This window comes from Ochotona princeps, chromosome 10 (assembly GCF_030435755.1).
Source record: "Ochotona princeps isolate mOchPri1 chromosome 10, mOchPri1.hap1, whole genome shotgun sequence".
NCBI lineage: Eukaryota > Metazoa > Chordata > Mammalia > Lagomorpha > Ochotonidae > Ochotona > Ochotona princeps.
This window is the reverse complement of record NC_080841.1, coordinates 31,597,895-31,622,250: the sequence shown is the minus strand read 5'-3', so window position 1 is coordinate 31,622,250 and position 24,356 is coordinate 31,597,895. Positions and strand designations below refer to the sequence as shown.

Here is a 24,356-nt window from a genome sequence, read left to right as displayed (position 1 = left end):
GATTTAAGTGTTATTTCTTTTGGTGTGTATCTAATGTCTCAGTGTACATTGATTAAATATTGGTAGGTTGGTTGATTGTTTAAGTTAAGGGATTTGTTTTGTTATTGCTTGGTTACTTTCTAGAGTTATGACTGAATAAAACTTTTCCACAAATAAGCATTGCATAGATTACTTACCTTTTGGAGTAAACATTTGGCCAGTTTTGCTATTTATTGCATTTATTACTGTTTCTGTTCATGATCCTATTTATATAATCTTAATGTCCCCTAAGGTGGACTAAATAATAATTAAGACAATTACTGTTCTCTTGTAAAGTACAAATGAATTTAATTTATAAATGCACTTATTAGAGAAGCATATTTCATTTTTCTGGCTCTCCAGATGTATTTACAAGTTAAAGTTCAATTTTCTTGGGTAAAAATAAGTTGTGTGCACATGTGCCTAATTTTCTGGTACTAACTGTAGTCTACATTTATGCATTTTGTCTGAATGCTGGTTTTGTGGCTTCACTAGCTCCCTTTTTCTCTCTCCCTTTTTATCCTGTCTCTTGCTGCTGCTTTCCACCTCTGTCCAGCTCCATCTCCAGACAGCTCCCTGTATAACGCTCCACTTCCTGAGTATTCCAGTTGCCAGCCTCCTTCAGCACCTCCTCCATCATATGCTAAAGTCATCTCAGCTCCAGTGTCAGAGGCCACTCCTGATTATGCTGTAGTGACTGCTTTGCCACCTACTTCCACACCCCCTACACCACCACTGCGACACTCAGCGACACGTTTTGCAACATCTTTAGGTTCAGCCTTCCACCCTGTTCTTCCCCATTATGCTACAGTTCCTCGTCCTATGAATAAAAACTCTCGACCTTCTTCTCCTGTGAACACACCCTCTTCTCAACCTCCAGCTACAAAGCCCTGTGCCTGGTCTACTTCCAATTTTTCGCCCCTCCCTCCATCTCCTCCAATAATGATTAGCAGCCCCCCAGGCAAAGCTACTGGTCCAAGGCCTGTCCTCCCTGTTTGTGTCTCTTCTCCTGTGCCCCAAATGCCTCCGTCACCGACAGCTCCCAACGGGCTGCTTGATTCTGTAACATACCCAGTGTCTCCACCGCCTACCTCAGGGCCAGCAGCTCCACCGCCTCCGCCGCCTCCGCCGCCGCCACCGCCTCCACTGCCTTCCCTCGCATCACTCTCACACTGTGGATCTCAAGCTTCTCCTCCAAGCACCCCTATTGCCTCAACTCCCTCATCCAAGCCTAGTGTTCTCCCTTCTCCCTCTGCAGCTGCCCCTGCCTCTGTTGAGACTCCTCTAAACTCTGTGCTGGGAGACTCCTCTGCTTCTGAGCCAGGCTTGCAGACAGCCTCTCAGCCGGCCGAGACTCCAGCCCAACAGGGTAAGGCTTTCTTATTGCCACTCACAGCTCCTCACTTGAAGTGTTACATGGCAACAGCCTTTGAGTGCCTAGAAGGAGGGGTAGGGTGTTTCAGTTGTGAAACATCGAAATGCCAGTGTGCCATGTTTTGGTTTTTATTTAGAATGTTGAAGTGGAAAGAATTTTTTTCATTCTGTTGGATTATATTGCACTTGGAGTTTTAATGTAGGGAATATCCAAACTGAAGTAGTGTTTAGCATCTTCAGTATTGTGAAAGTTGTTTTCTAGCATTCCTACTGGTCTATTTGTTTGCAGTTTGAGTAAAGGGCTCCACATTGATCCAAATTGTCTTGAATTTCCGGAGGAGCTTAGAAACCATCTACTTATTTCCCAGCTGTAGTCATTGCAATGATCTTCTAAAGTGTCCTCCATAATGATTCTGACCTAGGGCTGTATTGCACTGTGGACTTTGCTGTGTTGAGTAGCTTCCTACCTTGGGCTTTCGGGATGAATCTGCCCTAAGCCCTGGGGTGAATCCTGAATTTACAGGAGAAGCAGAAAGGATGCCAAACTTGGCGTGTTCCCTAAAGGTTCCCACAGTCCAGAATTACAGGAAGTGGTCTGAAGACCCAACTAAAAGAACTCATCCACTACATATGCCCTGCCCATTTACCCCCCAACACACACACTTAGCTATAATGGTAACAGAAGCAGGAGGTTGTCAAGTGAGAGGATCTGGTTTAATAAGTAAATAAGATGCTTAACCGTCTATTTTATTTTTTTTTATTTGTTTATTTGAAAGAATTAAAGGGAGAGTCAGATCTTCTGTCCACAGGTTCACTCCCCAGATGGCCACAATGGCTCAGGCTGGGTCAGTCTGAAGCCAGGTCTCCCATGTGAGTACTGGGCCATCTTCCACTACTTTCACAGGGATATTAACAGGGAGCTGGATGGGCTGTGGACATTACAGGTGAGGTTTTAGCCTAACCAGCTATGTCATTATCCTAGCCCCTGAAAATGTCTTGTCATCCTATAGCTAAAACAACTCTACTTCAAACTCTAGGTTAGTCAGTTATGTTGAGAGGTTTCCTTTGTACTAGTAAACTCCTTTACTCCATTGATTATCTGTCCTGGCTAGACACTGGATCTAAATGCCAGGAGTATTTTTTTTTTAAGATTCTAAAGCCTGGGACCACCCCTGCTTTATGTTTTTATTTCAGCCCTTTGTACTTCAAATAACCAAATGTCTAAATAGTAGTAGAATTTATTGACTCTGCTTTTAGGATTCACATTGATTATTTGGTGTCTGCCTTCCCAAATGATAACCTCTCTTTTAAAGTTTATCAGCATTTACTTTACTTACTGAATCTTCAAGGAGGAAAACTGTTGAGATTATCTGTTGCATAGTGTTATTACTAAAATCTTAACAATAAACTAAGTAGGTTTATACATTTGGTCTTATATCTTCATCTTTTTAAAACTAATCTAGACTTTAATCGTGTGATAGACTGTAATAAAGGTTTGAGTCAGTGTATGTAGCAAAATCTACCTGCCTTTCCAAATAAAATAGCATTAATTTGGTTCTCTTATTGATGGCCTTATTTAACATTTCTTTCTATCAGGCATTGTCTTGGGACCACCTGCACCTCCTCCACCTCCCCCTCTCCCATCAGGCCCTGTCCAGACAGCACTCCCTCCACCCCCAGGGCCTCCCCCACCCCCTCCACTGCCATCCTCCTCTGGGCCTCCACCGCCGCCTCCCCCTCCCCCTCTTCCTAATCAAGTGCCCCCTCCTCCACCACCACCTCCTGCCCCTCCCCTCCCTGCATCTGGATTTTTTTCGGGATCCATATCAGAGGACAATCGCCCTTTAACTGGACTTGCAGCTGCAATTGCTGGAGCGAAACTTAGGAAAGTGTCACGGGTAAATACATTACAGATTACTGCATTTTTATGTATTTTTCAACATACTCAAAAGACTGCATTTATTGAACCCTGTTATTATCTTACTTGGTTTAAAGAATAGGAACAATTTTTTGCAGAAAAATTACAAGAGTGGTATAAAGAATAGTTTGAATAACCCAGTAACATTTTATCAATATTTGCCTTATATTTCTTCTGTTACAGTCACTTTTTGTCCGTGTGATTTGAAAATCAGAGACATCAAGTGCTTGTTTTGTTTTCCTGAATACGTCAATGTGAATTTTTTAGAATGAGAGCATTCAGAAAGCTCATAGAAGCTGAACATTGCTTCTCGGCCTTTTGGTTAAGGTCAAGTGTAGAAAGTGGAATTAAAACCTTGTTTTATTCAAAGAAATTTTGATACCATGCCTGATTTCTTCATACTTTCCATGATTTTTTTTTAAAGATTTATTTGTTGGAAAGTCAGATTCACAGAGAGAAAGAGAAACAAAGATCTTCCATCCACTGGTTTCCTCCCCAAATGGCTGCAACGGCCAGAGCTGAGGTGATCAGGAGCCAGGAGCTTCCTCTAGGTCTCCCATGCGGGTGCAGGATCTCAAGGCTTTGGGCTGTCCTCAACTGCTTTCCCAGGCCACAAGCAGGGAGCTGGATGGGAAGTGGAGCTGCTGGAATGCAAACCGGTGCTTATATGGGATCCTGGCACATGCAAAGTGAGGACTTTGGTCGCTAGGTTACTGCTCCAAGCCTTCCACAAATAAAATCTCTCCTACAGTATAATCATAAAAATCTAAAGGTTTAGTAACTGTGAAATATTATAGTCTACAAATACATTTCAATTTTGACTGTCCAGCAATGTCTTTTGTGGTCATTGTTTTCCTAAGTCTTAAGATCCTGTGTTGTGGGCCCGGCGGCATGGCCTAGCAAGCTAAAGTCCTCGCCTTGAACACCCCGGGATCCCATATGGGCTCCGGTTCTACTCCCGGCAGCTCCACTTCCCATCCAGCTCCCTGCTTGTGGCCTGGGAAAGCAGTCAAGGACGGCCCAAACCTTTGGGACCCTGAACCCGCGTGGGAGACCTGGAAGAGGTTCCTGGTTCCCGGCTTCGGATCAGCCGTTGCGGCTCACTTGGGTAGTGAATCATCGGATGGAAGATCTTCCTCTCTGTCTCTCCTCCTCTTCTCTGTATATCCGGCTTTCCAATAAAAATGAATAAATCTTTAAAAAAAAATCCTGTTGTGTGTAGTTGTAATATCGCTTTAATTTACTATAATCTGAATAATTCCTCAGGGGTTTTTTTTGTTTGTTTTCCTGTCATGATATTTTTGAAGACAGCTGTTTTTTATAATCTTTGAGTTTTTCCTTCAAGGTTAGATTCAGGTTATACATTCTTTGAGGTGGGAATACACCACAGTTAAATTGTTCTTCTCAGTGTATCACATTGGGAGACCTGTGATGCTGTTTTGTCCCATTACTGGTGATACTGACTTCAGCAAAAATGTCCATATACTGTAAAGTCAGGGCTGTTCTCTCTTTTGGGTCTTAAGGTTTAGTTATTTGTTTGAAGTTAACGTTGAAGATGTTTCTGTTTTGAATGTAATATTAATAAAATATGGTCATCTAATCACAGCATTTGTTATGTGTGCAATTCTCATTAAGGTGGATGACTCCTCCTTCCCCAGTGGAGGTAGTCCCATTGGTGTGAACTCAGCAGCATCCAAAACAGATACAGGTCGTGGAAATGGACCCCTTCCCTTAGGGGGTAGTGGTTTAATGGAAGAAATGAGTGCCCTGCTGGCCAGGAGGTAAGAAATTTCATTGCAATAGAAATGTACAAAATTGAGGAGACTTTTGTAAGTTTATCCCAGATACCTAGATGCAGTTCTTCCCTGTTTGAGAAGGAGTAGTTTGTATGGTATGAGATAATTTTTGAAATCTGTCTTGCTTTCCTTGTAGGAGAAGAATTGCTGAGAAGGGATCAACGATAGAAACAGAACCAAAAGAGGACAGAAGTGTAAGTGAATAAAGAACGCATTTTAAAATGTGGAATCCTAGGACTGCTCATTCTAGAAATGGGAATTGTGTCAGGGTCACCTAATATGAACATTTTAAATTCCCCAGTATTTGAGTCTTATTTATCAGTTAGGATAAAGATGAAAGCTTAAGCCTATGGAATTAAATCTGTTTCTAAGCCTGACTTGAGTTTTTTGATGTCTTAGCATCTAGGTTTCTTGGCCTTAATTTGAGCTGAAGACATTAGACTCCCTCGGCAGTTTTCCCTCCTTTTCCTTGGGTGAACCGCTGCTTCCTAGTTGTGCTGCTGATGTGTATAATTTTGTCCCCGGTCCATCTGACTGCAGCTGAGCCCATCATCTTTGTGACACACATTAGCGTTCACAACTCACACCACTGTTCTCCCTGCACTCTTCAAATCTGTCTCCTACATGGGTCTTCGTAGCCTTGGCTTGTACAAGTTCTTGGTGAGAACATGTGTCAAGGAAAGGAGTTTTAGAGAAGGTAGAAGATGAACATGCTGGGAAGGGGACAAAAGCAAGAAACCAAGAAGGAAGTGGAAGGGGCAAGGACAGGGGAAGGAATGGGCAGAAAGCAACAGAAAGAGAATCGGAAGTAGAAATGTCAAACACTGAAGGTGTTCAGCTGCATATATTGTGATGTGTTTTAATATATGTTTCTGTGTATTTAGGAAGATTCAGAGCCTGTAACTTCTAAGGCCTCTTCAACAAGCACACCTGGTAAGTTGAAGAGAAGTGCCTTAACATTTATAAGCTTTCTGTAAATATTAGTCCTGCCCACTCAAGAATCCCTCCTTTTCCTGTGTTTGAACCAAGTGACTGCTTTGCTCTCTGTGATGCTCAAGTTCATGGTTGGCCCTGAAAAACACTAGCTTTCGCCAACCCAGAAATCCTGCTGCTTTCTTCCTGATAATGGGGGAGCTGCTAAATCTCAAAAAGTTTTTTCTTATGATTCTTTAAAACCTATAGTTTTTCATATTCTCTGTATATTATTGTTGGTGATTTCAGTTGTTCACTAAAAGAAGGAAAATACATGATTAGGTGAAAGGGAACTATTTTTAGTAATTGATTTTTTTTTTAAGTTTTATTTATTTTTTTATTGGAAAGTCAGATATACAGAGAGGAGGAGAGCCAGAAAGGAAAGTCTTCCATCTGCTGATTTACTCTTCCACTGGCCGCAACGGCCAGAACTGAGCCGATCCAAAGCCAGGAGCTAGGGGCTTCTTCCTGGTCTCCCTTGCGGGTGCAGGATCCCAAGGCTTTGGGCCATCCTCAACTGCTTTCCTAGGCCACAAGCAGGGAGCTGGATGGGAAGCGGGGCCGCCGCAAGTAGAATCGGTGCCCATATTAAGATCCCGGCGCTTGCAAAGAAAGGACTTTTAGCCGCTAGACTACCATGCAAGGCCCAGTAATTGATTCTTAAAGGTAAACAAGTCAGCTAGCAGTGCTGGCTGTTCCAAAACATTCTCAAATTGAGAAGGATATAAGCTGAACCATTCATTTGAATTGTGTGGATAATCAGAAAAATAAAACTTCTAACTTGGAAGCTTAAAAAGATTAAAGCTTTTGGAAGTGTTCTTGTATTCAGTGAAGTATCTGATATGGAGGACTCTTGGGCTTAGAAGATATACTTGGAATATTAGCAAAGTGTATTTTACTGGAGGTGGATAGTACTGTATCCAAGCTGAGAATATGAAATTGTTTCAAATGTATATTGCTTCTTCATATTTGAAGTCTTTAGAGTTGAACTGTCTCCCTTCTGATCTGTTTTGGAGTGATATGACAAAAAAGAAAAATGTTGAATTAGTATCTAGGTGGTCCCTAAGACACCATTATGGGGAAATGTCTGTGTATATTCAACATATTTTGGTTTAGAAAGACTACCACTTTCCTCCAGGCTTACATTTTCACAAAATACACTTTTGTGTATGATTATAGACCCCATCCTCTCTGTCCCTCAGTCTCATTTTGAGTAGTGACACTGTAACCATGTCGTCATTGACATTTTACTTTGTATCTAGTTTCCTCAACACACCTCTGGACTCTTAAACAGGTTAATTCATATATATATATATTTTCAGATTTATTTTTAGTGGAAAGTCAGACTTACAGAGACAAGACAGAAAGATCTTTTGTCCACTGGTTTACTGCCCAAGTGACCACAGTGGCCAGAACTGAGCCAATACAAAGCCAAGAGTCAGGAGCTTCTTCCAGGTCTCCCATGCGGGTGCAGGGTCCCAAGGCTTTGGGCTGTCCTCTACTGCTTTCCCAGGCCACAGGCAGGGAGCTGGATGGGAAGTGTTTCCATAAACCTTCAGTCAAGCACTCCTGATCTAATATACAATGCCCTCAACTTATGAAAAGCTGAAGTGTGTATTCTCTGTATATGTGTGTGGTTGTATATGATTAAGAACTCATTCAGTTGGGCTTGGGGCTTGTTTTTTATTTGTTTCATTCGGTTTTCTTTTTGGTGTGATGTGTTTTGTTGGGGTATTTGTGGGGGTGGGGGCAGACATCTTCCATCTACTGTTGCACTCCTCAAAAATGCTTGCAGCAGCTGATGCAAGTTAAGATCCAGACCTCTGAAGGTAACCCCATCTGTGCACTTTCTCCTGAGACACATCTGGGCTCCTTCCAGAGAAGACAGCCTTGTTCTTTCTGCTCCCAGGGGAGTGAATTGCACAGCACTGCACTGCACTCCTCCCCACAACCAACCACATGAGCCCTTCTGAGATTAATGGGGGAGCAGGTATTTGACCTAGAGGTAAAGACATCCTTTAAGACGTCAGAATATCTGATGGCTTTGCTGCCTGGCTCCAGCTTCCTGCTCATGTGCGCACTGGGAGACAGTGGTGATGACTCAGCTAAGTTCCACCCACCACGAGGGGACCTGGCTTGCAGTCCCAGCTCCCAGCTTCAGCTTTGGCCCAGTCCTAGACAGTGCAGGCATGTGGGAAGTGAACCAGTAGATGGACCTTGGTCTTGGTGTCTCTGCTTATTCCTCTTTTTCAAATAAGTAAGTACCTTTTATAAAAACAAAGAATTTGGCTGGTTAATGGAAGACCTGCCTACCTCCTGCCTACCTCCTCTGACCACCTTGGAAATGCTTCCTAACCTTTCCACCTACCTCTTTGGTAACAATGCCCCACGTGTCTTCCACCAGCTGTCCCCCTCAAGTCATCTGTTTATTCAGGACTTGTTCCTACCTGCTCAACCAGCTGCCAGTGGGGTGTTCTGGTGATTCCATCTTTCCTGGACCTCATGATATTCCCTGGTCAGCTCTGAAACTTGTTACCACTCTGGTGGTCACTGAGAGAATGTTTTAGCTGTTAGAATACAGAATAAAGACTAAAAAAGAAGTATAATGAGAAAGGGAGGAATCAGTGATTGGTGAGATTTTAAGGCTGCATGCCACCACGGAAATCCAGAACCCTGAGAGAGTTTGCGTTTAGTTCTTCATATGCATGGTTTGAGAGGCCACAGGCTACCAAAAGGAGAATGCACTGAAGGCAGTTGAGGGACTTCAGAACTTGGTGCAGTGGAATCATAACCTCACAGGCCAGTATAATCTTTTATACTGTCTGCTGACTCCCAAGAATTATTTTAAGAGTCAGAGAAGTGCAGTCGAATTCCATGATTCCAAAATTTATTTTGAATTACCTGAGTATTTTACCCAAGAGGACTGTTTGAATTAAGATGAGATGATGCTAAGGTTAGCATTGTGGTACAACTGATTAAGCGACAGCTTGCAATGCTTTCCTATCAGAGCACTGGTTTGAGACCTGGATATTCCACTTCTCATCTAGATCCCTGCTAATGTGCTGGGGGAAGCAGATGTTGACTCCAGTTCTTGGGACCCAGCCACCCTGTGAGAGAACTAGACAGAGTTCTTGGCTACTTGCTTTGTCCTGAGACACCAGCTGTTTCAGCCATTTGGAGAGCAAACTGGGAGATATCTCTGTGTTTCTCCCTTTCTGACACTCTACCTTTCAAGTAAAGGAATAAATATTTTTTTAAAAATGAATGTTGTAGTACATAAAGACATTATACACATTATTTCTTTTGTTTGACCATTGGCACTTAAATGGTATGGGTATATATCCCATTCTAATTAATATAACCTATCGTAATTAATAAAAATTATCTTTTTCTTTTTACATCTATATTAAAGAAACCTATTACCCTCTGGTTTATAGAATTATTACATTTTTGGCACAAGAGTCTATGTTTTTCCTAGGAAATGTCACGCTTTTTCTTATTTTAGGGTTTAGTATTGTGCAAATTAGAATCCTTCACATTTAAAATTTTAAATCTTTATTACAACCACATAAGCAAGTCTGATGGCAGTTAGTATTTTGTTGTTTTATAGTAACTCTAGAAGAATATAAGATAACATTTATTTCTTATTTTTAAAGAACCAACAAGAAAACCTTGGGAAAGAACAAATACAATGAATGGCAGCAAGTCACCTGTCATTTCCAGGTATCGGGTTTTTTTTTCTCTCTAAATCTTGTACTGTGTTGTATTTCAGTAAGAGGTTAAGACTATGTTTATTGTAGAAAGAATTTTACCCTACATTTATTATCCAAATTGCCTGGAATGTAGGACAGCTTTTATCTCTTTCAATTTATTTATTTTGAAAAATTGATAATAACAGAAAAAGAGAAATAATATATCAAATTCTCGCACACTCATTCTGGGTTCCCCAGTTAACATTTGAATATTGTCTCTGCTATTTATGCGTCCACAGCCCCCTGCTCTGGGTAGCTGATGAGCAGTTTGCCAGTAACCTTGACCTTACATGCTGTAGCCCTCCAAACAAATTGAACACTGAGCTGTTACATTATCTCAAATAGGGTATAGCTGCTTTCCTGTCTGAATAACATCTTCCATACATTTTTTTCTAATCCAGTTTTGAAAAATTCTTCTTAGGTTTTAAATTGAAGCATCATTTGCAAAGGACAAAATTAGTTTGGATTTGTAGAGTGGATACATTTCTCCATCTCAACTGGGACCTCATCAGCTTAGAGAAGCTAGTGCCCCAAAGCAGAATGAGTTGATGGGAGTGTCCACATGTGCTGGCAAGTCAAGCAGACTCCGTGTTACTTAGCTAAGCATATTTTATTGTCATGACCAAGTCTTTACCACAGGTCTTTAACATAGGTGAAATGTTTCCTTGCTTTATCAGACAATTTAAAGAGTTTGTATTCTTCCCAGGGTGAAAAAAGATGTATATGTAGATTTAAAAAGTATTTACCTTTTTCTTTCTAAATTATTTGCCTTGTTTTTGCATCAAGAAAAACAAAATAGACACTAATTATATAAAAAGAACAAGAAGAGACCACATTATTTTCACAAACTGGTTCTGTGTTAGCCAAGTCTAAATTTGGGCTTGGCTTTTGTGTGGTTCTTTCTGTTGGTAAGAAAGATTCAGTAGTGAATGTAGTTTCGCATGTTCCCCAATGTAGTTTTCTGTACTTCAGAACTTTTGGCTTCTAAGTCACTGAAAGATGATCATATCTGACATTAGAAGGAGGCAGAGGAAATTGCTTTTGGTGCACCTGTTTTCTTTCAGTATGGTAGAGAACTAACGTACACGTGGTTGTTTCTCAGCTACCTACCCAGTATGACCTGATACATCTGTCATGGTCATCAAGAGATTTTCTTCAGATCCCTGTTTAGAACTTTAATATACTTATTTAATATTACAGTATAAATATGCTTGGTAAGCATATTGCAGGGAATGGATGTGTGCTGTGCAGTTTGTTCTTTGCAGATGTAACATGTGATAACAGCATTTTTCTGCCACTACTCCACATCCTTTGTTGTTAGGAATTCCGTAGTGAGCTTACCCCTCAGCTAAGCATAAACTCAAACTCTTACAGGGAGACATGCAAGAGGCTCTTCAAGTGGAATGTATTCCTTACTGGTTGGTTTTATTTCATGAAGAAAAATATGTTCTTTGAAGGCTAATTCAGTTTAGTACATGCTCTGAAGTTCACTAAATTGAAAGTGTTTTTATATGGTTTAGCCAAATCTTAAGTTTTCAGTATCCAGAAGTACATTGTTACCATGTTCCAACTCTGTTGGGTGATTCCTCTCAAAATAAAAGTTGTGAAACACTGATTGTTTCCTGGATTCACACACTTTTAAAAGCTTTGATCCAACTGCTAATACCTGTGTCTTAACGTTTCACCAAAAGAAGTTTCAAACTATAAAGAATTTTAAAATATGCTTAAAAGACTAAGCACTGTGTTGGTTTTCTTTCAGTACACTTGATTCTTGCTCTGTATTGCAGAGACCTGTTTGTCTTTATGCCATGATTAGATGTGCATATCCTATAGCATGAGACAGCGCTTTATGCTGTGTATAAAGGAAGATGTGGGATGATAGAATGGAAGCAAGAATGTCATTGAAATGCTTTAAACTATGTCACACTAGAAAGTTTATGAATTATTCTTGTGTTTTTAATGAATAGTTACAGGTCCTGTATTTGTGATGAGAGTGAGAAAAGTTCTTCATGCCTCCAGAGAAATGTTGATTTTGTGACTATGTAGAGCTACCATGATTTTGAGTATCACTTAACACTGATTCTAATAGAAGTGTTTTTGTGTTTTGATACCTATTGAATCTTTATGGCAGTAAGCTTTATTAAACCTACAACCTAAAGAGAAGCTGTTGTGTTCATGTTATTTTGTTTTCTGTAACTGTCAAACAGTATCCTCACGTGGGTAAAATTAGTCTCAAATATGTTTGCTGCGAAAATGATTATTTTAACAGGTCTTAATGGACTTCAGTTCTTGCTTTGTTTGATACATCTTAAAAACTGTGAATCAATAATGTGATGAGAATTATTTTTAAAGTTCTATCGTATCCTCCTTTAAATGGCTTTTCCCCTTCATAGACGGGATTCTCCAAGGAAAAATCAGATTGTTTTTGACAACAGGTCCTGTGATTCATTACACAGGTATCATCCCGCTGTGCCTTTGTGATTGGAGACTTTGAAGTAACATGTGCAGGGTAGGGCTGAGCTTTTTCTACCTGGATTGGTAATCACCACACGAAAGAGATTCATTTAGGTAGATTGAATACTTCATTTCAGATTTATTTTGGACACTTTAAAAAAAAACTTGCATTACTTTGTAGTTAGCTCAGTATAAATAGTGAGCATCAGGAATGTGAAGGTGAATCTGAGGCCGTGTGCATGAGGACACATCAAAAGTTCATGAAAAGTGAAGTTAAAAGACAAATTTATTTGAGTAGGTTTTTTTTTTACACTTAATCTGCATTTTCCATGTACATTTTGAATATCCCAGGCTGTGTGAGTAGCTTCAAGTTTTTCTCTTAAAGGCCATTTTCTTTATGATTATAAGACAAGGCTTTTAAAAAATGAAATAAAAGATCCTCTACTGGGCATCATTTATGTTGTATCCACAATTGTGGATAATGTATTCTTTATGAAGAATTTCTGACATCTAGATACTTTGAGGTATATCAAGTATCTTGAACAGCCTGGTATCTGGCATCCCGAGCAGGTGATCGGTTTTCTAGGATAAGCCCTATTATGCTACTCGTTAGTTAACAGAAATTTCTAATGCAGAGTGAACTTGGCAAAGTCTGGATTTAAATATGATAGTGCAGTCATTTTATAGGCATGAGGTGTAGAGGCAACATCCCCTTCATCAAGTAGTAAAACTCTCAGAGAAAACCTCCTATTTTGCCATCAATTATGGAAAAGTCCATAGGTTAGAAATAACTGGACTTTCTTCATGTTATGATGAATGTACACATCAAGTCTGCTGGAAATGTGAATTAAAAACAAAATGGCAGAAAATGTCCGTGGTCTGTAGCAGGGAATGCTATAGTTGGGCTCTTTGGCTAGGTTATTTGTTGAAGTTATTATCAAAATGTTTGGTAGGCTTGTTTTGTCAGGCAGTTAAATCTCCATAAAATGTTTAGGTTATAGTAGTACTGTTTATCCTGCTGTTTTTGAAGTGATTTGATTGTCCTCAACAAAAAGATTAATTTTTAAAAATCTGTTAGCACATAAAAAATTATATTGAACAGATTTTCTGTATTAAGTCTTTTCCATTATCTTGCTGCTTTTACACAAAACGTGGTGATTACTATATTCCTTCAGTATGAAAAGTTCCCCCCTTTCAAGTTAATTTTCATGGTGGTGGTGGTGGTGGTGATGGATTGCATGTTAGCATGAGTTAAACTTTTAAAAACTTGCATGCCTCCACAACTGTTTATATAACCAAGATATTAATTGTTGAATAAATATGAATGGATAGTCTATTGCCTGAGTAGCAAACCACAGGTGTCCACATGAATTGCAGAGGGTGTGTATTGTGTTAACGTAAAAGAAAGTAGCAAACACTTACAGGCAGCAGGGAGAGGGCGACAGTAATTTAATCATTTCAGTCTGGAGAGCTGGAATAGGGAGCGTGATTCTGTGAGCGCGCAGTGTGTGAGCCCTGAAGGATATGCACTAGACGTGGCTCCTCCAGAACACCACAGCCTGCCCGTTACGGATCCCAGTGTGACTAGAATTTAGTAATCAAAACCAGAAGAAAGGCAGTACTTTTATGAACATTATTATCTTACCTTGTTCGTGAACTTTATTATCTTACCTGATTCACAGAAACAAATACTTAATAAAGTAGAATTGGTTGATTTCAGAACAATATTTTAAACAGTAGTATGTTTTACTACTAAAGCAGTTTAACTCAGTATTTTATCTTCAAGAACGATGCTTAATGGGTTTGAAGTATTACATGTAAGAATTATGAAGGTATAACTTTGGTTTCTAACATTGGAGTTCTGCAAAGTTGAAAACAGGTGATTTAACTGTGGTTTCTGGTGGCATGTACTTGTGGCCCCTTAAATAGTGGCCTCTTGTTCTATACTGTTTCAGAAAACAGGAATAGGAGCATCAGGCAAACCCTGAAGAGTTTGTTATTGCCAGAATTGGAGAAGGAACATGACAGATTCGATATTAACCAAAGATTTATTTTGTCACATAAAATTTTAATAGAACCTAATTTTTTGAGACATGTAATAAGAATTGACAGTCTTCTTTCTGTTTGGCATTTTCTAATCAAGATAAGTTTATGAATTAATCACCCCAAAACACATCATTTAAATGATATCACCATAAAAACTTTCTAGGGATGAATATAATTGTAATAATCATTCCCAACATTGTTGTTTGTCTGAATGCTTCAAATGGAATACAGTTCACACAGAACCATGCTTACTAGGATGTTTCCTTCCTGCAAATGAGGCATAAAATTTGTAAACTGACTTATGTTAGAATAGTCAAGTCTTTTTTTCCTCCCATTCACCTGTCAGCTATTTAGTAGATAATGTGAAGTTTCAAAGGAGAAGATCAGGTTGTGTTCAGGAGCCTCCGGTGTTTCAGCTGGCCTTCTCATCACTGTCTTGATCCACCTGCCACGGGTTACCAGGTTACCTGCCTCGTGCTCAACGCTGTCTGCTACTCTGTACTGAAGAAGTCTCACCATCTTGTTTCTTTTTTGTAGTTTCTTTATAAATAACTGAATATGCTCAGCATTTTCTGTTTTATGTTCTAATCAGTTTACAGTTTTGGCAATTAAGTTTTTAACACAGTGTATGTTGTTTAAGAAATGTATTGGAATCTGGTGTTGGGTCAGTTGATTTGCAGTTACTTAAGAATGTTAAGACAATTAAGTGTAGTTGACATGTCTGGGAAATTTCATTTGTACAGACCAAAATCTGCGCCCTCATCCCAGCCCAGTGCCAATGGAGTGCAGACAGAAGGACTTGACTACGACAGGCTGAAGCAGGTGGGCCCTCAGGAATGACTTTTCTTCATTTTCATTTGTTTCCTTGTATTCGTATACTTGACATGGATCCTGGGTGCACTTTAAGAGAACATAGAGTTAAAATACTATATGCAAGTTGGAACAGTGGCATTTGTTGTTCAGTTCATTTTACTGTCTCAGAGGGCATTAGATTCCAGCCGTGGTGGTGCAGCATGGGCAGGGTTTGGTGGTGTGGGCTCATCAAGTGTAGATGCACGCTGAGGGGCGGGATGGTTGCAAGATGACCGTGGGCTTCCACTTCTCTGCCCGCTGGCAGAACTGGACCCAGCAAATCTGATTTGGGCAAGAACAAGAGGAAATGCAAACAGATGTGTGCACAATATTACAGAAGTGTACAAGTAGGGAAGTTTAGTGGGACAGCCATCAAAGAATCATAGTTTAGAATGTTTAGTAGTTCAGTTATGAACACCTGTTCATTTTTAGATGAAGTAACACAATAGATGTGTATAGTTGGCATCTTTATAAAAGGAAAATATACTGTCCGCGATTTGTATACATATGGATTCTATTTAATAGGTGTGCACTCCTGAAAAAGTAACAGCATTTGAAAAGGTTTTTTTTTTTAAGTATTTCTGAAAAGAGGCAAAGTTGGATTATTTAGTTAAATCTGATTTTTATACTGCAAAAGTATTTGAAAAGTGAAATTGAGTTGCATAATTTGAAAAGGAAGCCCGTGGTCAGTAACAGGTCTTTGTTTTGTTGTATAAACAGGAAGGGCTTTTTGTGGACAGAACAATGAAGTTTTTCTTGTGAAATACAGTGCCAAATTCATGTAATTCAAACTAATCTTTCTCAAGATAGCTATTTTCACTCACTAAAACTGTGTCACTTTTGTCATACTCTGTTTAGCTTTGGATCCACAGTTCTTTTTTTTGTTTCTTCTTATTCTTTAAAGATTTATTTTTGTTTATTTGAAAGGTAGTGGGAGAGAGGCAGTTCTTCAGTTCGCTGGTTCACTCCCCACATGGCTGCAATAGCTGAGTCTGAGCCAGGCTCACACCAGCTTGCAGGAGTTCCATTTGGATCAGCCGGCCATCCTCTGCAGCTTTCCCAGGTGCATTAGCAGGGAGCTGGGCTGGTAGTGAAGTGCCCAGGCCTTGAACGGGTGCTTATGAGATGCCAGTATCTCAGGCATTAGCTTAACCCACTATGCTGCAACACCAGCCCTGGCTCCGGTTTGTTTTTATTTGAGAGGCAATTTACAGAGAGAAAGAGAAATCTTCCAGCCCCTGGTTCATTCCCCAAATAGCCTCAATGGCCAAAGTTAAGCTGATCCAAAGCCAGGAGCCTGGAGCCTGTTTCCTGGTCTCCCACGTGGGTGCAGAGTCCCAAGGACTTGAGCCATCCTCTGCTGTTCTCCCAAGCCATAAGCAGGGAGCTGGATGGGAAGTGGAGCAGCAGGATACAAACCAGCACCCATATGGTAGGCCAGCACTCAAGGCAGAGGATTAGTGTACTACTGCAACATGGCGCCTGCCATCTACAGTTCTTACAGGGGAATCTAGCGCCTTGCTGTTCAGTAGAGACACTCACCAACTGTGGGCTTTAGACATATTTGAAGGTGTTCTAGTAACCAAATTAAAAAATTCCATATAAGTGGGTAAAAATAATTTTAATATTTTAGTTTGATATGATATTTCATTGAACACTTAGTATTTAACACTTACTAATGCTTCCCTTTACATTGTTTCTTCGTGTTAAATATGTGAAATCTGGTGTGTTTTGCACTCAGTCTACACTGACCCCAAATGCTTAGCAACAGCACTCGGCTGTGGGGTGTGCGGGGCCCCGTTCCCCTTCATCTCTGTTAGCTGTCAGGGCAGCTCCTGTGCCACGGAGAGCCAAGGTTCACTGACACACGCTCCGCTGGTTCCTCAGGCGTCCTCGTACTTGGAACCTGATGGCAGATCTTCCAAGAGCTGATGGTCCTGGTCAGCATGACACCTTTCTTGTTGGAACTTCTTATTGTGTTGCCTCTCAGACTGCTACCCGAGGAGTGGATGAAGAGCAGAGCTGTAATTTTCTAGAAACTACCGGAATCATACCTTTCCCTGGGTCACAGTAATTATTTTGGTTTTAGAAAGAAGGCTTTCTTTTTCTTACCTTGCTAGAGTATAATCAAAATTTCGAGGGAAAGAATGTTATTAAAATAAAAATTTGCCAAGGCTGAGGAATTCCAACAAATGCAATTATGACTCAGGGAAACCAAATAAACATCAGATTTTGCAACGTACTGAAATTTTCTATGACTTAAAAAACTTCAGTATTTTTTTTTAACTTATGTTTTGCTCTAATATTTTAGGACATTTTAGATGAAATGAGAAAAGAATTAGCAAAGCTAAAAGAAGAACTCATTGATGGTAAGTATTTAAACGAGTTTGCAACCTCTTTACAATAGAAGTTTAAGAATAGCCATTTTTTTTTTTAAAGATTTTATTATTATTGGAAAGCCGGATATACAGAGAGGAGAGACAGAGAGGAAGATCTTCCATCCGATGTTTCATTCCCCAAGTGAGCCGCAACGGGCCGGTGCGCGCCGATCCCATGCAGGGAACCAGGAACCTCTTCCAGGTCTCCCATGCGGGTTCAGGGTCCCAAAGGTTTGGGCCATCCTCGACTGCTTCACAGGCCACAAGCAGGGAGCTGGATGGGAAGTGGAGCTGCCGGGATTAGAACCGGCGCCCATATGGGATCCCGGGGTGTTCAAGGCGAGGACTTTAGCCGCTAGACCACACCGCCGGGCCCAAGAATAGCCATTTTTAAGAAAATGATACGGGGCACTTTCCCGCATATCCTGCCCTTGGCTTAGCTTTGCCTGTCAGGGAGGTACGCTCTCTGGCATGCAGTGGGAAGTATTTGTAAGAGTAGGAACCAAAAGAGTTTTTTAAGGAGATTTATTTTATTTGAAAAGCAGAGTTGAGGGTGTGTTCCATAAGCTCCCCGAGTGGCTACAGCAGCCTAGCCCAGCCCAAGCCAAAGCCGGTGCCCAAGCAGTTGGACTGTACATCGTCGCCTTCCCAGGCACAGAGCAGGGAGCTGGATTGGAGATGGAGCAGCCAGCCCTGCAGGTGGCACCCTAATTTGCTATTCCACAGCATAGGCCCACAAACAGGATTCATGTGTCAGGTGCTGTTTGTTGCTAAACGGAAAACCAGGTGACTGTGTCTTAAGTTACCTCTACTCATCCATTATCGTCTTTAAGCCCATGGAATCATGGTTGTTTTTATTTTGTATACACAGAAAAATAAACATAGCAAGGTCTATGCAATGAAATCTGCAAAGTCAATATTTTTTTTATTATGTGTGTTTGAACATAGTTCTTAACTATTCTTAAAGAACGAATCACTTGTTGATTGTTAAATCTTTTCCTTCTCCAGCAATCAGGCAGGAACTGAGCAAGTCAAACACTGCCTAGACAGCCTACCGGAGGAGAGGACTTGAAATTCCTACAAACAATCTTTAACAACAAACCCCTACATTTTGTGAGCTGAAAGAAGAAAAGTGGAGACAGGAGGAGGGAAAAACCTACACTCCGAGAGCCTTCAGACATTGTGACTCTGGCGACAAGCTAGTTCCCTCCGGTTTGCTGCTTTTTATAAAAAAAACAAAAAAACAAAAACAAAAAAACCTTTACTGCAGGATGGAAAAGAATTGTGTAAGAATCCCTGTGACAGTTATGCAGATAATACTAAACCCGCCAGGCAAGATCACCGTGCATTGAAATATTTTCATGTCAAGATAAAATCGCACATTTTCCACAATCCATTGCTAAATAAAGAGAAGAAAGGCTTAAGAAGTTTTTTTTTTTTTCCCAGAGAGTACTGATACTGATGAAGAATTTAGCATATGCTATATTGTATTGCAAATGTTTCTCTCAGGTTTGTCTTCCTATCATATTTGATATTCCATGAATAATTGATCAGCCCTATGTTGGTTAACATCTTTAAAATGGGGAACAAACAATTGTACATGCTTCTGAAGGGTGATATTTACAAGGAACTATCCTAAAAATGATTTGTCCAACTTGAGGAATTTTAGAATGATAGGAAGTCTCTCAAGTTAGCCTTCATGCAATTTTGTAGGTTCAAACATAAATTTCGTCCAGCATTTAAAGATTTAGATGCCTTCCTAAATTGTTACAATGCTTTACCAAATCTATGACTTCTACATAACACAAACCAGTGGTCAAATGTAAGACAATATATTGTAGATTTACTATAGGTTTTCAACCTTTTTTAGATTTATGCATGTGGACATTTTTATAATATAATTACAACCGCCACAAAGTTAGCTTTTTTAAATTGCAGACAGTATTGCATGTCACACTAATCCGTAGTGGCCTTGACGAGGCCTAGTCCCAGGGAAAACATTTTGTAGAGTTACAGGGGAGTGGGAGGAAGGGAAGGAATAATTTTTTATTTAATTCTGCACTATCTTTCTCAAGTACCTGCATGAATAATGAGAAATATTTTGTGACTTTAATTGGTAAATATGTTAACAAAACCAAGTACTGAAACTACATCATGTCTTCAGCTCTCTGTATCTTAACCAGTAATTTCAGTGGTCTGAAACATGATTCTGAACTTCGTGTGAGTCAGAGCTCACTGTGGAACTCCAATGCTTCGTCACTGAATTTGGCAGTTACTCCTAGCTAGGTGCCCCTGCAGTTACGACACAGGGATTCAGGTGTTCCTGGCCAAGATGCTGCTTCTAAGAAACAAATAACAATGATGGCAGCAATTAAGGTCACAGAAATCATTAGGAAAAGGGAAACCACTGAAGAGTTCTGCAGCTTTCGCTTAGTCAAAAAAAAAAAAAAAAAAAGGGAGACTTAGGTGGTGGGAAGAAGGAATTAGATACTCTACTCACCACCCTCTGCGTGTGTGTGTGTGTGCGCGTGCGCTCACGCGTTTCACTGTTTTTCTTTAGCATTGAGACTAAACTAGAGAAGAAATCCTGTACGTTACCCTCACCACTTTGTGGAAAATTCTAGGAAAAGAGAACTTCTCCAGGCTCTCCATCCTGATGATGCCCAAGTTGTCATGTGCCATATTTGCTTAGACATCTTTGATCATCAGACATTGTACTAAAGTTTTGAAGAAGTTGCCCGCTGCCATCTGCTCCAGGTTTCGTATATCCATTCATCAGACAAAGCCTGTGGATGGCATGGTTTCCTAACTGCTGCCTATGTGTAGCCATCACCACTACAAAGAAGTGTGAATGCGGAAAGTTTGTTCCTTGTTAAAATGGTTCAGGTTTCTGTTAGAAACTTCATTTCAGATTAAGCTGATGGATGAGCTATCATAGTTCAGGTACACAGTTCTTTTTGCTAATATTCATTGTCATGCAATAATAGTAAAGGCATTAAAGATGCGGCAGGCTTATGAAGTACTGTTTTCAAAAGAAATAGGCGTTCTCATCTGTATTGTACTTTTTGGTTATGCAACCACGTTAATGCTATGAACATTTGTGTCCCTTACAAATCTGGTCAGAAATCACTTATGATTTTGTTGGGTAAGTTGTCTTTAATAGGTAGAGTACTGGGTACAAGTGGTCCAAAGTAAGATAATTTAAAAAATGGTAATTCTTAAGAAACTGGTTTATGCACTAAACGTTTTGTGCCTTGGTCTAATATTAACATAATGTCTGTGTAAAATGACAGAAACGAACCAGTGTTGAATCATGCTGTGTTTTCCATCATGTCACATTCTCCTAGACTGCTAAATGTATTCTTTCCAAGAAGTTCAATTGAATTTATTGTATACATTTGCTGTCACATGTGACAGTGGTGTCATGATGTGAGATTTCAGTAATTAAAGTGGGAAATGGAGGCTTAAGTTATTCTGCTTACCAAACCCATATTCTCGGAACCACATTATGATGACGGCTTCTGTGCCCTGGGCGTTGGATGTCTTAAGCTGAGTACAGTTTAGGGAATCCTTCCTTACTGCAAGGAGGCACCGCTTTCCTCAACACTGTGATCTGACCTGTGACCAATCTGTACCATACACCGTGTAAATGGCTGACGAGTCAGTTGCAAACAAACTGAATGTACAAACTTTAGCGCTGGTGCTGAAATCTCTGCCGAGTAGTCCTGATTTCAAAGCGTGTTTAAAAATGTGTGAGCCTCAAGTGTCAATCAAGCTGAAGATGAAACACTAATGAATGTTGAATTCTCATGCTTTAGGCGTACTTTCTTTTTAGGTTTTTCAGTTCTCTGCTATTTTTACCGTAACTGTTTCATTTAAATTTCCTACACGCTAACTTCGTTTGTGCGATTGAAATAAAATTGCAGTATATACACGTTGCTTGTTTGTGACACTTAGATCTTGGGAAATACAGTTGGTTCTAAAATGTTATGTTGGATGTAAAAAAAGACAATGTGTGGAAAGGGGCCTGATTAAGTCATGAATTTTAAATATCGGAAACGTGCAGCTGTGCGTTAAGTTCACCTCAGAGAAGTACTGCTTTTTATCCAGTTCAAGATAGAATCCTCTCAGAGATAGAGTTCCTAGAGAACAAAGCTTTTTGATAAGTATTATAAAAGCTTCCATATTCCACTAGGGTGCTAAGTTTGTTAGATTGCATTTATTGCTTAACAACAGACATGGTCATATACAAATGACAGTTTCAGTGTATTGTAAGTTTGAGTTGATCTGTTTAAAAAATTTAACAGAAATCTAAATCACTAACATGAGCAGTGACTAATTTCTGGGTTGGTTGGTTTGGTTTTTGGTAACTGTTGGTTCTTCCAGGGAAGATTAGAGTATAGACGGGACTGTGTCATTGGCACTTGGACTACACAGGAAATAGCACTCAGCACAGTGGGCGGGGCTAGGTGTTTAGAGGCAGAGGTCTTTTCCTCCATTGGATCCAGATGTTTCTCTTCAAGTTGATCAAAACTGGGAAAATACAGTTTTGGCTTGCATTTACATGCACACAACTAGCATCTGAAACGGCCAACATTTAAATCACACCTGTGGGACGTCTGCCATCCCACCACCACACCTCCTCTTCATGGTTAAATGACATCTTAAAACAACTTTCAGTAGGGTGAGCCAAGAGGTCCCATGTCGGAGGACCTGGGTTTTACTTGCTGGCTCTGGCTCCTGATCATCCTGCTGCTGTACACCGCAAGAGGCTGTAGTGTTCCTCACAGGGATTGGACCTGCCACCCACATGGGACACTTGGCCAGGCACTTGGGGACAAATGCGTGGTCACTGTTGCTTGGCTTTTCAGAATAGAATGGTTTTCGGTGTATTGCGGGCGTTGGTGGGACATCAGAAAAGTTGGTCCTGACAAGTTTGAGTAGAGCTGACTACTTGGCAGCAATGTGCAGAGTGGGTCCCAGGCGCCAGGGGGCAGTCGTGGGAAGGCGTGGATCGTTGAAGAAGCCCAGGCCCCTCTACTTAGTCATTACTAACGGAGGTGGGAAGTTGAAGCTCAGCCACCTGTCTGTAATCTAGTTTCCTTGGCGGCAGACATGGGGGCAGGGCTCATTACAGAAGGGTCAGTTAGTAAAGCCGAATTTGCAATTAGTGTTGGCCTACTGGTGAGATGGCTTTGTTGCTCAAAGGAAACGTGGAAGAGTGTTCCAAGTCCACTTCCTAACCAGCTTCTTAACAGGTGAGATGCACTCCCCGTGCTGCCTGTGCTAAGTTATTCCTGCCACGTACAGCGAACCCAGGGCTGACCACAGGTCTGCGAGCTCCCCTGGGCTGCTGCTTGCTTGTTCGGTTTTGATCCAAGAAAGGAGGAAGGCAGACCACTGTATGTGTCATTTCCCAGACGTAAGTGCAGCATTTAATTGTTCCAGAAGTTTAGACCTAAAGAATGGGCGTGATGCCGGGTGTCGGGGGATGTCTGTGGACAGCTCAGGGCTATCGGTGTGTGTTGCTGGGCGGGTCTGTACGCCTCTCCTGTACTCCCACGCTGCTGGCAGGAGCGCGTGGTGACTACCTGGGACAAGTGTTCGTTCTGCCACACAAGGATGTAGGGGCGCCTCTGAGATCCACACTACACTTGGGACTTAGCCAAAGCCCTGGGACCTCTTTGCTGAGGAGAATACGCTTCGGTGGGTTTCCTGTTCCCTGGCGCTGCTGTGCTATTGTTTATTCCATCACTGTTGAGAGGTAATACTCCTTTCTATGGAAGTATACACAAGGTTTTTGTTCAAAAACAATTTCTGGTCAGGTCGATCTTGGCTTTTGTGCTGTTGTTCTTTGGCTCTTGGGATGCATTTGTGTGTTGGAGATTTTCTTGTTAACAAAAATGACATGCTTTTATTATGGCTGTTCTTTTGGTTGTAAACGAAGAGTTTCTAACAAGTGAATGAACCAGAAAGATTATCTCAAGACATCTGTGGTTGCTGCAAAATATTTCTATGACGCTGTTACTGTACTTAGACATTCTCACTGAAATCCTTTTTGGCTTAAGTTTATTTGGGGGAGGGGGGCTGTGTGCAGTCTGTAATTACAGGCACAGTCCCCCCAGCAGGAGGAGGGACAGGTGCACCTGTAAACAGGTAGCATTCCAGCCAAACCCCCTGTGAGTTCAGGACCAGGTGCACCTGTGAGCAGGGCGGCATTCTAGCCAGACGTTCTGTGTGTAAAGCTTTCTCCTCACAGCTGCTAGGAGGAGCCTTCAAAACTTGCTCTAGCCTGTGCTGACCCTTTGGGGCCTGGAAAGTCTGTGTGGTGAGATTGTTTTTCTTTCTTTGATGGGTGGGGGGGGCACTGATGAATGTAGACATTAGTTAACAGCATGCACGTTTCCGTGATGAGATTAGCAATGTTACATTCAGATCTACAAAGCTGATGGGAAGCAGGCACAGGGTAGTGGGACAGAACAGTGAAGAGTGGTTCTCTCCGCCCAAGTGGTCACGGCACATGATCTTTCATAGTGTGTGCTGTAACTGGGCTCTCATGGCTCCTTGCTTCACAGCAAATTGCAGGACTAGGGCAGGGTGCGTGCATCCTGATAACGTGCTCTGATTTGCTCTGATGTCTGTATTGGCTGCTCATGGGCTGGTGAAACTTGGTCATCTGAGTGCTCCTTGGAAGATGGCATGGACAGAGACCAGGTTTTCAACATCCAAGTGGACCTAGACATCCATTGGAAAGCTAATTATAGCAATTATAATTAGAAGTCAGGGTGTATCTTGT

At 41.0% G+C, this 24,356-nt stretch overlaps 1 protein-coding gene across 13 annotated transcripts in view; it reads left to right on the top strand.

Annotated features, from left to right (window-relative positions):
* The window catches only part of ENAH (ENAH actin regulator), a 139,060-nt gene extending 120,416 nt beyond the window's left edge, over window positions 1-18,644 (top strand). For 4 of the 13 annotated variants that reach the window (XM_058669248.1, XM_058669249.1, XM_058669250.1 and 1 more), the window contains 9 exons: window positions 575-1,387; window positions 2,989-3,290; window positions 4,946-5,091; window positions 5,243-5,300; window positions 5,991-6,039; window positions 9,735-9,801; window positions 15,074-15,152; window positions 17,494-17,551; window positions 18,569-18,644. In XM_058669248.1, coding sequence (XP_058525231.1) covers window positions 575-1,387; window positions 2,989-3,290; window positions 4,946-5,091; window positions 5,243-5,300; window positions 5,991-6,039; window positions 9,735-9,801; window positions 15,074-15,152; window positions 17,494-17,551; window positions 18,569-18,606 — 1,610 coding nt within the window. In that variant the 3' untranslated portion in view covers window positions 18,607-18,644. Of the gene's footprint in view, window positions 1-574; window positions 1,388-2,988; window positions 3,291-4,945; window positions 5,092-5,242; window positions 5,301-5,990; window positions 6,040-9,734; window positions 9,802-12,223; window positions 12,287-15,073; window positions 15,153-17,493; window positions 17,552-18,568 lie in introns of all 13 variants that reach the window. The other 9 variants (XM_058669246.1, XM_058669245.1, XM_058669247.1 and 6 more) reach the window with 5 other exon arrangements.
* Window positions 18,645-24,356: the final 5,712 nt, after the last annotated feature.